We start from the raw sequence: 17,125 nt of genomic DNA on the forward strand, positions 1-17,125 counted from the left end.
ACATCCCACGTGATTCAACAGGCTACGTTACATCCCAACGTGATTCAACAGGCTACGTTACATCCCAACGTGATTCAACAGGCTACGTTACATCCCAACAGGCTACGTTACATCCCAACGTGATTCAACAGGCTACGTTACATCCCAACGTGATTCAACAGGCTACGTTACATCCCACGTGATTCAACAGGCTACGTTACATCCCAACGTGATTCAACAGGATACGTTACATCCCAACGTGATTCAACAGGCTACGTTACATCCCAACAGGCTACGTTACATCCCACGTGATTCAACAGGCTACGTTACATCCCAACAGGCTACGTTACATCCCAACGTGATTCAACAGGCTACTTTACATCCCAACGAGATTCAACAGGCTACGTTACATCCCAACGTGATTCAACAGGCTACGTTACATCCCAACGTGATTCAACAGGCTACGTTACATCCCAACGTGATTCAACAGGCTACGTTACATCCCACGTGATTCAACAGGCTACGTTACATCCCACGTGATTCAACAGGCTACGTTACATCCCAACGTGATTCAACAGGCTACGTTACATCCCAACAGGCTACGTTACATCCCACGTGATTCAACAGGCTACGTTACATCCCACATGATTCAACAGGCTACGTTACATCCCAACGTGATTCAACAGGCTATGTTACATCCCAACCTGATTCAACAGGCTACGATACATCCCAACGTGATTCAACAGGCTACGTTACATCCCACGTGATTCAACAGGCTACGTTACATCCCAACAGGCTACGTTACATCCCAACGTGATTCAACAGGCTACGATACATCCCAACAGGCTACGTTACATCCCAACGTGATTCAACAGGCTACGTTACATCCCAACGTGATTCAACAGGCTACGTTACATCCCAACGTGATTCAACAGGATACGTTACATCCCCACGTGATTCAACAGGGTACGTTACATCCCAACAGGCTACGTTACATCCCAACGTGATTCAACAGGCTACTTTACATCCCAACGAGATTCAACAGGCTACGTTACATCCCAACGTGATTCAACAGGCTATGTTACATCCCAACGTGATTCAACAGGCTACGTTACATCCCAACGTGACTCAACAGGGTACGTTACATCCCAACAGGCTACGTTACATCCCAACGTGATTCAACAGGCTACGTTACATCCCACATGATTCAACAGGCTACGTTACATCCCAACGTGATTCAACAGGCTACGTTACATCCCACGTGATTCAACAGGCTACGTTACATCCCAACAGGCTACGTTACATCCCAACGTGATTCAACAGGCTACGTTACATCCCACATGATTCAACAGGCTACGTTACATCCCAACAGGCTACGTTACATCCCAACGTGATTCAACAGGCTACGTTACATCCCACGTGATTCAACAGGCTACGTTACATCCCAACAGGCTACGTTACATCCCACGTGATTCAACAGGCTACGTTACATACCAACGTGATTCAACAGGCTACGTTACATCCCAACGTGATTCAACAGGCTACGTTACATCCCAACGTGATTCAACAGGCTACGTTACATCCCAACGTGATTCAACAGGCTACGTTACATCCCAACGTGATTCAACAGGCTACGTTACATCCCAACAGGCTACGTTACATCTCAACGTGATTCAACAGGCTATGTTACATCCCAACGTGATTCAACAGGCTACGTTACATCCCAACGTGATTCAACAGGGTACGTTACATCCCAACAGGCTACGTTACATCCCAACGTGATTCAACAGGCTACGTTACATCCCACATGATTCAACAGGCTACGTTACATCCCAACGTGATTCAACAGGCTACGTTACATCCCACGTAATTCAACAGGCTACGTTACATCCCAACAGGCTACGTTACATCCCAACGTGATTCAACAGGCTACGTTAAATCCCACATGATTCAACAGGCTACGTTACATCCCAACAGGCTACGTTACATCCCAAGTGATTCAACAGGCTACGTTACATCCCACGTGATTCAACAGGCTACGTTACATCCCAACGTGATTCAACAGGCTACGTTACATCCCAACGTGATTCAACAGGCTACGTTACATCCCAACGTGATTCAACAGGGTACGTTACATCCCAACAGGCTACGTTACATCCCAACGTGATTCAACAGGCTACGTTACATCCCACATGATTCAACAGGCTACGTTACATCCCAACGTGATTCAACAGGCTACGTTACATCCCACGTAATTCAACAGGCTACGTTACATCCCAACAGGCTACGTTACATCCCAACGTGATTCAACAGGCTACGTTAAATCCCACATGATTCAACAGGCTACGTTACATCCCAACAGGCTACGTTACATCCCAAGTGATTCAACAGGCTACGTTACATCCCAACGTGATTCAACAGGCTACGTTACATTCCAACAGGCTACGTTACATCCCAACGTGATTCAACAGGCTACGTTACATCCCAACGTGATTCAACAGGCTACGTTACATCCCAACAGGCTACGTTACATCCCAACGTGATTCAACAGGCTACGTTACATCCCAACGTGATTCAACAGGCTACGTTACATCCCACGTGATTCAACAGGCTACGTTACATCCCAACGTGATTCAACAGGATACGTTACATCCCAACGTGATTCAACAGGCTACGTTACATCCCAACAGGCTACGTTACATCCCACGTGATTCAACAGGCTACGTTACATCCCAACAGGCTACGTTACATCCCAACGTGATTCAACAGGCTACTTTACATCCCAACGAGATTCAACAGGCTACGTTACATCCCAACGTGATTCAACAGGCTACGTTACATCCCAACGTGATTCAACAGGCTACGTTACATCCCAACGTGATTCAACAGGCTACGTTACATCCCACGTGATTCAACAGGCTACGTTACATCCCACGTGATTCAACAGGCTACGTTACATCCCAACGTGATTCAACAGGCTACGTTACATCCCAACAGGCTACGTTACATCCCACGTGATTCAACAGGCTACGTTACATCCCACATGATTCAACAGGCTACGTTACATCCCAACGTGATTCAACAGGCTATGTTACATCCCAACGTGATTCAACAGGCTACGATACATCCCAACGTGATTCAACAGGCTACGTTACATCCCACGTGATTCAACAGGCTACGTTACATCCCAACAGGCTACGTTACATCCCAACGTGATTCAACAGGCTACGATACATCCCAACAGGCTACGTTACATCCCAACGTGATTCAACAGGCTACGTTACATCCCAACGTGATTCAACAGGCTACGTTACATCCCAACGTGATTCAACAGGATACGTTACATCCCCACGTGATTCAACAGGGTACGTTACATCCCAACAGGCTACGTTACATCCCAACGTGATTCAACAGGCTACTTTACATCCCAACGAGATTCAACAGGCTACGTTACATCCCAACGTGATTCAACAGGCTATGTTACATCCCAACGTGATTCAACAGGCTACGTTACATCCCAACGTGACTCAACAGGGTACGTTACATCCCAACAGGCTACGTTACATCCCAACGTGATTCAACAGGCTACGTTACATCCCACATGATTCAACAGGCTACGTTACATCCCAACGTGATTCAACAGGCTACGTTACATCCCACGTGATTCAACAGGCTACGTTACATCCCAACAGGCTACGTTACATCCCAACGTGATTCAACAGGCTACGTTACATCCCACATGATTCAACAGGCTACGTTACATCCCAACAGGCTACGTTACATCCCACGTGATTCAACAGGCTACGTTACATACCAACGTGATTCAACAGGCTACGTTACATCCCAACGTGATTCAACAGGCTACGTTACATCCCAACGTGATTCAACAGGCTACGTTACATCCCAACGTGATTCAACAGGCTACGTTACATCCCAACGTGATTCAACAGGCTACGTTACATCCCAACAGGCTACGTTACATCTCAACGTGATTCAACAGGCTATGTTACATCCCAACGTGATTCAACAGGCTACGTTACATCCCAACGTGATTCAACAGGGTACGTTACATCCCAACAGGCTACGTTACATCCCAACGTGATTCAACAGGCTACGTTACATCCCACATGATTCAACAGGCTACGTTACATCCCAACGTGATTCAACAGGCTACGTTACATCCCACGTAATTCAACAGGCTACGTTACATCCCAACAGGCTACGTTACATCCCAACGTGATTCAACAGGCTACGTTAAATCCCACATGATTCAACAGGCTACGTTACATCCCAACAGGCTACGTTACATCCCAAGTGATTCAACAGGCTACGTTACATCCCACGTGATTCAACAGGCTACGTTACATCCCAACGTGATTCAACAGGCTACGTTACATCCCAACGTGATTCAACAGGCTACGTTACATCCCAACGTGATTCAACAGGGTACGTTACATCCCAACAGGCTACGTTACATCCCAACGTGATTCAACAGGCTACGTTACATCCCACATGATTCAACAGGCTACGTTACATCCCAACGTGATTCAACAGGCTACGTTACATCCCACGTAATTCAACAGGCTACGTTACATCCCAACAGGCTACGTTACATCCCAACGTGATTCAACAGGCTACGTTAAATCCCACATGATTCAACAGGCTACGTTACATCCCAACAGGCTACGTTACATCCCAAGTGATTCAACAGGCTACGTTACATCCCACGTGATTCAACAGGCTACGTTACATCCCAACGTGATTCAACAGGCTACGTTACATCCCAACGTGATTCAACAGGCTACGTTACATCCCAACGTGATTCAACAGGCTACGTTACATCCCAACAGGCTACGTTACATCTCAACGTGATTCAACAGGCTATTTTACATCCCAACGTGATTCAACAGGCTACGTTACATCCCAACGTGATTCAACAGGGTGCGTTACATCCCAACAGGCTACGTTACATCCCAACGTGATTCAACAGGCTACGTTACATCCCACATGATTCAACAGGCTACGTTACATCCCAACGTGATTCAACAGGCTACGTTACATCCCACGTAATTCAACAGGCTACGTTACATCCCAACAGGCTACGTTACATCCCAACGTGATTCAACAGGCTACGTTACATCCCACATGATTCAACAGGTTACGTTACATCCCAACGTGATTCAACAGGCTACGTTACATCCCAACAGGCTACGTTACATCCCAACGTGATTCAACAGGTTACGTTACATCCCAACGTGATTCAACAGGCTACGTTACATCCCACATGATTCAACAGGTTACATTACATCCCAACGTGATTCAACAGGCTACGTTACATCCCAACAGGCTACGTTACATCCCACGTGATTCAACAGGCTACGTTACATCCCAACGTGATTCAACAGGTTACGTTACATCCCAACGTGATTCAACAGGTTACGTTACATCCCAACGTGATTCAACAGGCTACGTTACATCCCAACGTGATTCAACAGGCTACGTTACATCCCAACGTGATTCAACAGGCTACGTTACATCCCAACAGGTTACATTACATCCCAACGTGATTCAACAGGCTACGTTACATCCCAACAGGCTACGTTACATCCCACGTGATTCAACAGGCTACGTTACATCCCAACGTGATTCAACAAGCTACGTTACATCCCAACGTGATTCAACAGGCTACGTTACATCCCAACGTGATTCAACAGGTTACGTTACATCCCAACGTGATTCAACAGGCTACTTTACATCCCAACGAGATTCAACAGGATACGTTACATCCCAACGTGATTCAACAGGCTACGTTACATCCCAACGTGATTCAACAGGCTACGTTACATCCCAACGAGATTCAACAGGCTACGTTACATCCCAACAGGTTACGTTACATCCCAACGTGATTCAACAGGCTACGTTACATCCCAACGTGATTCAACAGGCTACGTTACATCCCAACGTGATTCAACAGGTTACGTTACATCCCAACGTGATTCAACAGGCTACGTTACATCCCAACAGGCTACGTTACATCTCAACGTGATTCAACAGGCTACGTTACATCCCACGTGATTCAACAGGCTACATTACATCCCAACGTGATTCAACAGGCTACGTTACATCCCAACGTGATTCAACAGGCTACGTTACATCCCAACGTGATTCAACAGGCTACGTTACATCCCAACGTGATTCAACAGGCTACGTTACATCCCAACAGGCTACGTTACATCTCAACGTGATTCAACAGGCTACGTTACATCCCAACAGGTTACGTTACATCTCAACGTGATTCAACAGGCTACGTTACATCCCAACGTGATTCAACAGGCTACGTTACATCCCAACGTGATTCAACAGGCTACGTTACATCCCAACAGGCTACGTTACATCTCAACGTGATTCAACAGGCTACGTTACATCCCAACAGGTTACGTTACATCTCAACGTGATTCAACAGGCTACGTTACATCCCAACGTGATTCAACAGGCTACGTTACATCCCAACGTGATTCAACAGGCTACGTTACATCCCAACAGGCTACGTTACATCTCAACGTGATTCAACAGGCTACGTTACATCCCAACGTGATTCAACAGGCTACGTTACATCCCAACAGGCTACGTTACATCTCAACGTGATTCAACAGGCTACGTTACATCCCCACGTGATTCAACAGGCTACGTTACATCCCAACAGGCTACGTTACATCTCAACGTGATTCAACAGGCTACGTTACATCCCAACGTGATTCAACAGGCTACGTTACATCCCAACAGGCTACGTTACATCCCCACGTGATTCAACAGGGTACGTTACATCCCAACAGGCTACGTTACATCCCCACGTGATTCAACAGGCTACGTTACATCCCAACAGGCTACGTTACATCTCAACGTGATTCAACAGGCTACGTTACATCCCCACGTGATTCAACAGGCTACGTTACATCCCAACAGGCTACGTTACATCCCCACGTGATTCAACAGGGTACGTTACATCCCAACAGGCTACGTTACATCCCCACGTGATTCAACAGGCTACTTACATCCCAACAGGCTACGTTACATCTCAACGTGATTCAACAGGCTACGTTACATCCCCACGTGATTCAACAGGCTACGTTACATCCCAACAGGCTACGTTACATCTCAACGTGATTCAACAGGCTACGTTACATCCCAACGTGATTCAACAGGCTACGTTACATCCCCACGTGATTCAACAGGCTACGTTACATCCCAACAGGCTACGTTACATCTCAACGTGATTCAACAGGCTACGTTACATCCCCACGTGATTCAACAGGCTACGTTACATCCCAACAGGCTACGTTACATCCCAACGTGATTCAACAGGCTACGTTACATCCCAACGTGATTCAACAGGTTACGTTACATCCCAACGTGATTCAACAGGCTACGTTACATCCCAACAGGCTACGTTACATCCCACGTGATTCAACAGGCTACGTTACATCCCAACAGGCTACGTTACATCTCAACGTGATTCAACAGGCTACGTTCTATTCTGTAACATGAGATGCAGTTGACACATTGTAACAGCACAGACCAATGACAGTTTCCCAACATTTGTCACTTAGTTGCCATGTACCAATGCATGCAGGCGATACTTCCTAAAACTATAGGCTGACTTAAAGGGTGTGTCTAGAACTACTTGTTGCGCTAGTGACACTGTGACAGATATTGTTACGCAAAATAATTGTCAATTGTGGACGTATATTCACTCATCATGACATAGACATGCATTTAACATCACGCAACTATAGAATTGTAAACCATGTAGATTATATTTACCTTGAGTAGAAACTCCTTGCCCGCGGTGCGAATCTCAAACTGCCCCTCATCCCCCTCCACATCATAGCTGAAGCTGGCTTCGCCTATCGCTATGTGCCCCAGCGGCAAGGCGTCTTGGGGAGTCTTGAAGTAATACAGATAACATTTCCTCTCGTCGTACACAAACCAGCGGAGTTTAAACCCGCGCAGCGGCCCTTTTCCAGCGAGTTTAGTCAAATAACCGCATAGTTTCGCGACCGGGTCCTTCGGCGATTCGGGTTCGCCTTCGTCCACCGAATTGGAGGCCAGAATCGGTAGGTCTCGTGTAGAGATCTCCTCTCCGCCATCCTCTTCGTGCATCTTTCCCCAACTTTCTTCGTCTTGGTTTGCACCAGAGCGGACGCACGGTCACAGATGATCCATTATACTGACCAGATACTCAAGTGGCCGCTCTAACAATAGAAATACATGTCTTAAAAAATGGCAGTCCAGTCCAGGAAGGAGACAAAATTAGTTGGGATCATTCAGCATTGTGAAACTAGCGACATTAAGGTCACGTGAGCATACGGCTAAATTTCAAAATAAAAGTCAACCTGAATGTTTTTTTTTCACGATTTACCGGACGTTTGTCTAATTTAAATCACAAAGGTTGTAGTTTAATTGACTTAAACATACATTTATTAAAGGGAAAATATATATATATATATTATTGTAATCAATTAACAAAGATCGATTTACTATCTTTTTTTTTTTTTACTACTATAATGATAAAACAATAACATAATGCCAGCACTGTTACTGGAAGTATTGGCTGTTTTAAAATACTTGAATCTTAAATCAAATCAAATGTATTTATATAGCCCTTCTTACATCAGCTGATATCTCAAAGTGCTGTACAGAAACCCAGCCTAAAACCCCAAACAGCAAGCAATGCAGGTGTAGAAGCACGGTGGCTAGGAAAAACTCCCTAGAAAGGCCAAAACCTAGGAAGAAACCTAGAGAGGAACCAGGCTCTGAGGGGTGGCCAGTCCTCTTCTGGCTGTGCCGGTTGGAGATTATAACAGAACATGGCCAAGATGTTCATAAATGACCAGCATGGTCAAATAATAATAATCACAGAAGTTGTCGAGGGTGCAACAAGTCAGCACCTCAGGAGTAAATGTCAGTTGGCTTTTCATAGCCGATCATTCAGAGTATCTCTACCGCTCCTGCTGTCTCTAGAGAGTTGAAAACAGCAGGTCTGGGACAGACTGTGGGTGTAGTGATGGATAGTGAGGTGTTGACTGTGGGTCTAGTGGTGGATAGTGAGGTGTTGACTGTGGGTCTAGTGGTGGATAGTGAGGTGTTGACTGTGGGTGTAGTGATGGATAGTGAGGTGTTGACTGTGGGTCTAGTGGTGGATAGTGAGGTGTTGACTGTGGGTGTAGTGGTGGATAGTGAGGTGTTGACTGTGGGTGTAGTGATGGATAGTGAGGTGTTGACTGTGGGTCTAGTGATGGATAGTGAGGTGTTGACTGTGGGTCTAGTGATGGATAGTGAAGTGTTGACTGTAGGTCTAGTGGTGGATAGTGAGGTGTTGACTGTAGGTCTAGTGATGGATAGTGAGGTGTTGACTGTAGGTCTAGTGGTAGATAATGAGGTGTTGACTGTGGGTCTAGTGATGGATAGTGAGGTGTTGACTGTGGGTGTAGTGATGGATAGTGAGGTGTTGACTGTAGGTCTAGTGATGGATAGTGAGGTGTTGACTGTAGGTCTAGTGGTGGATAGTGAGGTGTTGACTGTAGGTCTAGTGGTGGATAGTGAGGTGTTGACTGTGGGTCTAGTGGTGGATAGTGAGGTGTTGACTGTAGGTCTAGTGGTGGATAGTGAGGTGTTGACTGTGGGTCTAGTGATGGATAGTGAGGTGTTGACTGTAGGTCTAGTGGTGGATAGTGAGGTGTTGTCTGTAGGTCTAGTGGTGGATAGTGAGGTGTTGACTGTAGGTCTAGTGGTGGATAGTGAGGTGTTGACTGTAGGTCTAGTGATGGATAGTGAGGTGTTGACTGTAGGTCTAGTGGTGGATAGTGAGGTGTTGACTGTAGGTCTAGTGGTGGATAGTGAGGTGTTGACTGTAGGTCTAGTGGTGGATAGTGAGGTGTTGACTGTAGGTCTAGTGGTGGATAGTGAGGTGTTGACTGTAGGTCTAGTGGTGGATAGTGAGGTGTTGACTGTAGGTCTAGTGGTGGATAGTGAGGTGTTGACTGTGGGTCTAGTGATGGATAGTGAGGTGTTGACTGTAGGTCTAGTGATGGATAGTGAGGTGTTGACTGTAGGTCTAGTGGTGGATAGTGAGGTGTTGACTGTGGTCTAGTGGTGGATAGTGAGGTGTTGACTGTGGGTCTAGTGGTGGATAGTGAGGTGTTGACTGTAGGTGTAGTGATGGATAGTGAGGTGTTGACTGTAGGTCTAGTGGTGGATAGTGAGGTGTTGACTGTGAGTCTAGTGATGGATAGTGAGGTGTTGACTGTGGGTCTAGTGGTGGATAGTGAGGTGTTGACTGTGGGTGTAGTGATGGATAGTGAGGTGTTGACTGTGGGTCTAGTGGTGGATAGTGAGGTGTTGACTGTGGGTCTAGTGGTGGATAGTGAGGTGTTGACTGTGGGTCTAGTGGTGGATAGTGAGGTGTTGACTGTAGGTGTAGTGATGGATAGTGAGGTGTTGACTGTAGGTCTAGTGGTGGATAGTGAGGTGTTGACTGTGAGTCTAGTGATGGATAGTGAGGTGTTGACTGTGGGTCTAGTGGTGGATAGTGAGGTGTTGACTGTGGGTCTAGTGGTGGATAGTGAGGTGTTGACTGTGGGTCTAGTGGTGGATAGTGAGGTGTTGACTGTGGGTCTAGTGGTGGATAGTGAGGTGTTGACTGTGGGTGTAGTGATGGATAGTGAGGTGTTGACTCTGGGTCTAGTGGTGGATAGTGAGGTGTTGACTGTGGGTCTAGTGGTGGATAGTGAGGTGTTGACTGTGGGTCTAGTGGTGGATAGTGAGGTGTTGACTGTGGGTCTAGTGGTGGATAGTGAGGTGTTGACTGTGGATCTAGTGGTGGATAGTGAGGTGTTGACTGTGGGTCTAGTGGTGAATAGTGAGGTGTTGACTGTTGGTGTAGTGATGGATAGTGAGGTGTTGACTGTGGGTGTAGTGGTGGATAGTGAGGTGATGACTGTGGGTCTAGTGATGGATAGTGAGGTGTTGACTGTGGGTGTAGTGATGGATAGTGAGGTGTTGACTGTGGGTCTAGTGGTGGATAGTGAGGTGTTGACTGTGAGTGTAGTGATGGATAGTGAGGTGTTGACTGTGGGTCTAGTGGTGGATAGTGAGGTGTTGACTGTGGGTCTAGTGGTGGATAGTGAGGTGTTGACTGTGGGTCTAGTGGTGGATAGTGAGGTGTTGACTGTGGTCTAGTGGTGGATAGTGAGGTGTTGACTGTGGGTCTAGTGGTGGATAGTGAGGTGTTGACTGTGGGTCTAGTGGTGGATAGTGAGGTGTTGACTGTGGGTCTAGTGATGGATAGTGAGGTGTTGACTGTGGGTCTAGTGGTGGATAGTGAGGTGTTGACTGTGGGTCTAGTGGTGGATAGTGAGGTGTTGACTGTGGGTCTAGTGGTGGATAGTGAGGTGTTGACTGTGGGTGTAGTGATGGATAGTGAGGTGTTGACTGTGGGTCTAGTGGTGGATAGTGAGGTGTTGACTGTGGTCTAGTGGTGGATAGTGAGGTGTTGACTGTGGGTCTAGTGGTGGATAGTGAGGTGTTGACTGTGGGTCTAGTGGTGGATAGTGAGGTGTTGACTGTGGGTCTAGTGGTGGATAGTGAGGTGTTGACTGTGGGTCTAGTGGTGGATAGTGAGGTGTTGACTGTGGGTGTAGTGGTGGATAGTGAGGTGTTGACTGTGGGTCTAGTGGTGGATAGTGAGGTGTTGACTGTGGGTCTAGTGATGGATAGTGAGGTGTTGACTGTAGGTCTAGTGGTGGATAGTGAGGTGTTGACTGTAGGTCTAGTGATGGATAGTGAGGTGTTGACTGTGGGTCTAGTGATGGATAGTGAGGTGTTGACTGTAGGTCTAGTGGTGGATAGTGAGGTGTTGACTGTAGGTCTAGTGATGGATAGTGAGGTGTTGACTGTAGGTCTAGTGGTAGATAGTGAGGTGTTGACTGTGGGTCTAGTGATGGATAGTGAGGTGTTGACTGTGGGTGTAGTGATGGATAGTGAGGTGTTGACTGTGGGTCTAGTGATGGATAGTGAGGTGTTGACTGTAGGTCTAGTGATGGATAGTGAGGTGTTGACTGTAGGTCTAGTGGTGGATAGTGAGGTGTTGACTGTGGTCTAGTGGTGGATAGTGAGGTGTTGACTGTGGGTCTAGTGGTGGATAGTGAGGTGTTGACTGTAGGTGTAGTGATGGATAGTGAGGTGTTGACTGTAGGTCTAGTGGTGGATAGTGAGGTGTTGACTGTGAGTCTAGTGATGGATAGCGAGGTGTTGACTGTGGGTCTAGTGGTGGATAGTGAGGTGTTGACTGTGGGTGTAGTGATGGATAGTGAGGTGTTGACTGTGGGTCTAGTGGTGGATAGTGAGGTGTTGACTGTGGGTCTAGTGGTGGATAGTGAGGTGTTGACTGTGGGTCTAGTGGTGGATAGTGAGGTGTTGACTGTAGGTGTAGTGATGGATAGTGAGGTGTTGACTGTAGGTCTAGTGGTGGATAGTGAGGTGTTGACTGTGAGTCTAGTGATGGATAGTGAGGTGTTGACTGTGGGTCTAGTGGTGGATAGTGAGGTGTTGACTGTGGGTCTAGTGGTGGATAGTGAGGTGTTGACTGTGGGTCTAGTGGTGGATAGTGAGGTGTTGACTGTGGGTCTAGTGGTGGATAGTGAGGTGTTGACTGTGGGTGTAGTGATGGATAGTGAGGTGTTGACTCAGGGTCTAGTGGTGGATAGTGAGGTGTTGACTGTGGATCTAGTGGTGGATAGTGAGGTGTTGACTGTGGGTCTAGTGGTGAATAGTGAGGTGTTGACTGTTGTTGTAGTGATGGATAGTGAGGTGTTGACTGTGGGTGTAGTGGTGGATAGTGAGGTGATGACTGTGGGTCTAGTGATGGATAGTGAGGTGTTGACTGTGGGTGTAGTGATGGATAGTGAGGTGTTGACTGTGGGTGTAGTGGTGGATAGTGAGGTGATGACTGTGGGTCTAGTGGTGGATAGTGAGGTGTTGACTGTGGGTCTAGTGGTGGATAGTGAGGTGTTGACTGTGGGTCTAGTGGTGGATAGTGAGGTGTTGACTGTGAGTGTAGTGATGGATAGTGAGGTGTTGACTGTGGGTCTAGTGGTGGATAGTGAGGTGTTGACTGTGGGTCTAGTGGTGGATAGTGAGGTGTTGACTGTGGGTCTAGTGGTGGATAGTGAGGTGTTGACTGTGGTCTAGTGGTGGATAGTGAGGTGTTGACTGTGGGTCTAGTGGTGGATAGTGAGGTGTTGACTGTAGGTCTAGTGGTGGATAGTGAGGTGTTGACTGTGGGTCTAGTGATGGATAGTGAGGTGTTGACTGTGGGTCTAGTGGTGGATAGTGAGGTGTTGACTGTGGGTCTAGTGGTGGATAGTGAGGTGTTGACTGTGGGTCTAGTGGTGGATAGTGAGGTGTTGACTGTGGGTGTAGTGATGGATAGTGAGGTGTTGACTGTGGGTCTAGTGGTGGATAGTGAGGTGTTGACTGTGGGTCTAGTGGTGGATAGTGAGGTGTTGACTGTGGGTCTAGTGGTGGATAGTGAGGTGTTGACTGTGGGTCTAGTGGTGGATAGTGAGGTGTTGACTGTGGGTGTAGTGGTGGATAGTGAGGTGTTGACTGTGGGTCTAGTGGTGGATAGTGAGGTGTTGACTGTGGGTCTAGTGATGGATAGTGAGGTGTTGACTGTAGGTCTAGTGGTGGATAGTGAGGTGTTGACTGTAGGTCTAGTGATGGATAGTGAGGTGTTGACTGTGGGTCTAGTGATGGATAGTGAGGTGTTGACTGTAGGTCTAGTGGTGGATAGTGAGGTGTTGACTGTAGGTCTAGTGATGGATAGTGAGGTGTTGACTGTAGGTCTAGTGGTAGATAGTGAGGTGTTGACTGTGGGTCTAGTGATGGATAGTGAGGTGTTGACTGTGGGTGTAGTGATGGATAGTGAGGTGTTGACTGTGGGTCTAGTGATGGATAGTGAGGTGTTGACTGTAGGTCTAGTGATGGATAGTGAGGTGTTGACTGTAGGTCTAGTGGTGGATAGTGAGGTGTTGACTGTGGTCTAGTGGTGGATAGTGAGGTGTTGACTGTGGGTCTAGTGGTGGATAGTGAGGTGTTGACTGTAGGTGTAGTGATGGATAGTGAGGTGTTGACTGTAGGTCTAGTGGTGGATAGTGAGGTGTTGACTGTGAGTCTAGTGATGGATAGCGAGGTGTTGACTGTGGGTCTAGTGGTGGATAGTGAGGTGTTGACTGTGGGTGTAGTGATGGATAGTGAGGTGTTGACTGTGGGTCTAGTGGTGGATAGTGAGGTGTTGACTGTGGGTCTAGTGGTGGATAGTGAGGTGTTGACTGTGGGTCTAGTGGTGGATAGTGAGGTGTTGACTGTAGGTGTAGTGATGGATAGTGAGGTGTTGACTGTAGGTCTAGTGGTGGATAGTGAGGTGTTGACTGTGAGTCTAGTGATGGATAGTGAGGTGTTGACTGTGGGTCTAGTGGTGGATAGTGAGGTGTTGACTGTGGGTCTAGTGGTGGATAGTGAGGTGTTGACTGTGGGTCTAGTGGTGGATAGTGAGGTGTTGACTGTGGGTCTAGTGGTGGATAGTGAGGTGTTGACTGTGGGTGTAGTGATGGATAGTGAGGTGTTGACTCAGGGTCTAGTGGTGGATAGTGAGGTGTTGACTGTGGATCTAGTGGTGGATAGTGAGGTGTTGACTGTGGGTCTAGTGGTGAATAGTGAGGTGTTGACTGTTGTTGTAGTGATGGATAGTGAGGTGTTGACTGTGGGTGTAGTGGTGGATAGTGAGGTGATGACTGTGGGTCTAGTGATGGATAGTGAGGTGTTGACTGTGGTTGTAGTGATGGATAGTGAGGTGTTGACTGTGGGTGTAGTGGTGGATAGTGAGGTGATGACTGTGGGTCTAGTGGTGGATAGTGAGGTGTTGACTGTGGGTCTAGTGGTGGATAGTGAGGTGTTGACTGTGGGTCTAGTGGTGGATAGTGAGGTGTTGACTGTGAGTGTAGTGATGGATAGTGAGGTGTTGACTGTGGGTCTAGTGGTGGATAGTGAGGTGTTGACTGTGGGTCTAGTGGTGGATAGTGAGGTGTTGACTGTGGTCTAGTGGTGGATAGTGAGGTGTTGACTGTGGGTCTAGTGGTGGATAGTGAGGTGTTGACTGTAGGTCTAGTGGTGGATAGTGAGGTGTTGACTGTGGGTCTAGTGATGGATAGTGAGGTGTTGACTGTGGGTCTAGTGGTGGATAGTGAGGTGTTGACTGTGGGTCTAGTGGTGGATAGTGAGGTGTTGACTGTGGGTCTAGTGGTGGATAGTGAGGTGTTGACTGTGGGTGTAGTGATGGATAGTGAGGTGTTGACTGTGGGTCTAGTGGTGGATAGTGAGGTGTTGACTGTGGTCTAGTGGTGGATAGTGAGGTGTTGACTGTGGGTCTAGTGGTGGATAGTGAGGTGTTGACTGTGGGTCTAGTGGTGGATAGTGAGGTGTTGACTGTGGGTCTAGTGGTGGATAGTGAGGTGTTGACTGTGGGTCTAGTGGTGGATAGTGAGGTGTTGACTGTGGGTGTAGTGGTGGATAGTGAGGTGTTGGCTGTGGGTCTAGTGGTGGATAGTGAGGTGTTGACTGTGGGTCTAGTGATGGATAGTGAGGTGTTGACTGTAGGTCTAGTGGTGGATAGTGAGGTGTTGACTGTAGGTCTAGTGATGGATAGTGAGGTGTTGACTGTGGGTCTAGTGGTGGATAGTGAGGTGTTGACTGTAGGTCTAGTGGTGGATAGTGAGGTGTTGACTGTAGGTCTAGTGATGGATAGTGAGGTGTTGACTGTGGGTCTAGTGGTGGATAGTGAGGTGTTGACTGTGGGTTGACTGTTGACCCCTCCAACTTCGAGGAGTTCACCCGCCGCTTCCGGGCAGTCTTCGACCACCCGCCCGGGGGTAGAGCGGCGGGTGAACGTCTATTCCACCTGCGGCAGGGGACGAGGAGCGCACAGGAGTTTGCTTCGGACTTTCGGACTCTGGCCGCCGGAGCAGGATGGAATGACAGGGCCCTGATCGACCATTATCGCTGCAGTTTGCGCAAGGACGTCCATCGAGAGTTGGCCTGCAGGGACACTACCCTTACTTTCGACCAGCTGGTGGACCTGTCCATTCGGCTGGATAACATGCTGGCTACCCGCGGACATCCAGATTGGGGTCTGTCGGTTCCATCCCCCAGCAGCACGGGTAAGGGGTGTAGCTTACCTCTGGGCAGGTGCCTAGGAGCCTTACACTGGGCGCACACCGAGCAGGAGGAAACATAAACCCTCACGTCCTTAGCCAAAGTGGGCCACCAGTACTTCCCAGTCAGACAGCGCACCGTCCGACCACTGCCTGGATGACCAGAGGAGGGTGATGTGTGGGCCCAATAGATCAAACGGTCACGGACAGCAGACGGAACATACAGACGCCCAGCGGGACACTGGAGTAGAGCGGGCTCTGCACGCAAAGCCTGCTCAATGTCCGCGTCCAGCTCCCACCGTACCGGCGCCACCAGGCAGGACGCCGGGAGTATGGGGGTGGGATCCATGGGCCGCTCCTCTGTGTCGTACAGCCGGGACAATGGGTCTGCCTTCACGTTCTGGGAGCCTGGTCTGTAAGAAAGGGTGAAAACAAAACGGGTAAAGAACATGGCCCACCTTGCCTGGCGAGGGTTCAGTCTCCTCGCCGCCCGGATGTACTCCAGATTGCGGTGGTCAGACCAGATGAGAAAAGGGTGTTTAGCCCCCTCAAACCAATGTCTCCACACCTTCAGAGCCTTGACAACAGCCAACAGCTCCCGGTCCCCCACATCATAGTTTCACTCCGAAAAGCTTCTTCGAAAAGAAACCACAGGGGCGGAGCTTTGGTGGCATACCCGAGCGCTGAGAGAGCACGGCTCCTATCAATCAATCAATCAATCAATTTTATTTTATATAGCCCTTCGTACATCAGATAATATCTCGAAGTGCTGTACAGAAACCCAGCCTAAAACCCCAAACAGCTAGAATGCAGGTGTCCCAGCCTCGGATGCTTCCACCTCCACTATGAACGCCAAAGAGGTATCCGGATGGGCCAGC

General features: G+C 48.1%; 1 protein-coding gene across 1 annotated transcript in view; it reads right to left on the reverse strand.

The window, feature by feature from the left end:
- tbc1d2b (TBC1 domain family, member 2B) overlaps window positions 1-8,306 on the reverse strand; it is a 170,453-nt gene extending 162,147 nt beyond the window's left edge. Inside the window, exon 1 of the mRNA XM_055910098.1 lies at window positions 7,801-8,306. Within this exon, the coding sequence (XP_055766073.1) occupies window positions 7,801-8,139 (339 nt within the window). The 5' untranslated portion in view covers window positions 8,140-8,306. The remainder of the gene's footprint in view (window positions 1-7,800) is intronic.
- Window positions 8,307-17,125: the final 8,819 nt, after the last annotated feature.

Source organism: Salvelinus fontinalis, unplaced genomic scaffold (assembly GCF_029448725.1).
Source record: "Salvelinus fontinalis isolate EN_2023a unplaced genomic scaffold, ASM2944872v1 scaffold_0001, whole genome shotgun sequence".
Classification (NCBI taxonomy): domain Eukaryota; kingdom Metazoa; phylum Chordata; class Actinopteri; order Salmoniformes; family Salmonidae; genus Salvelinus; species Salvelinus fontinalis.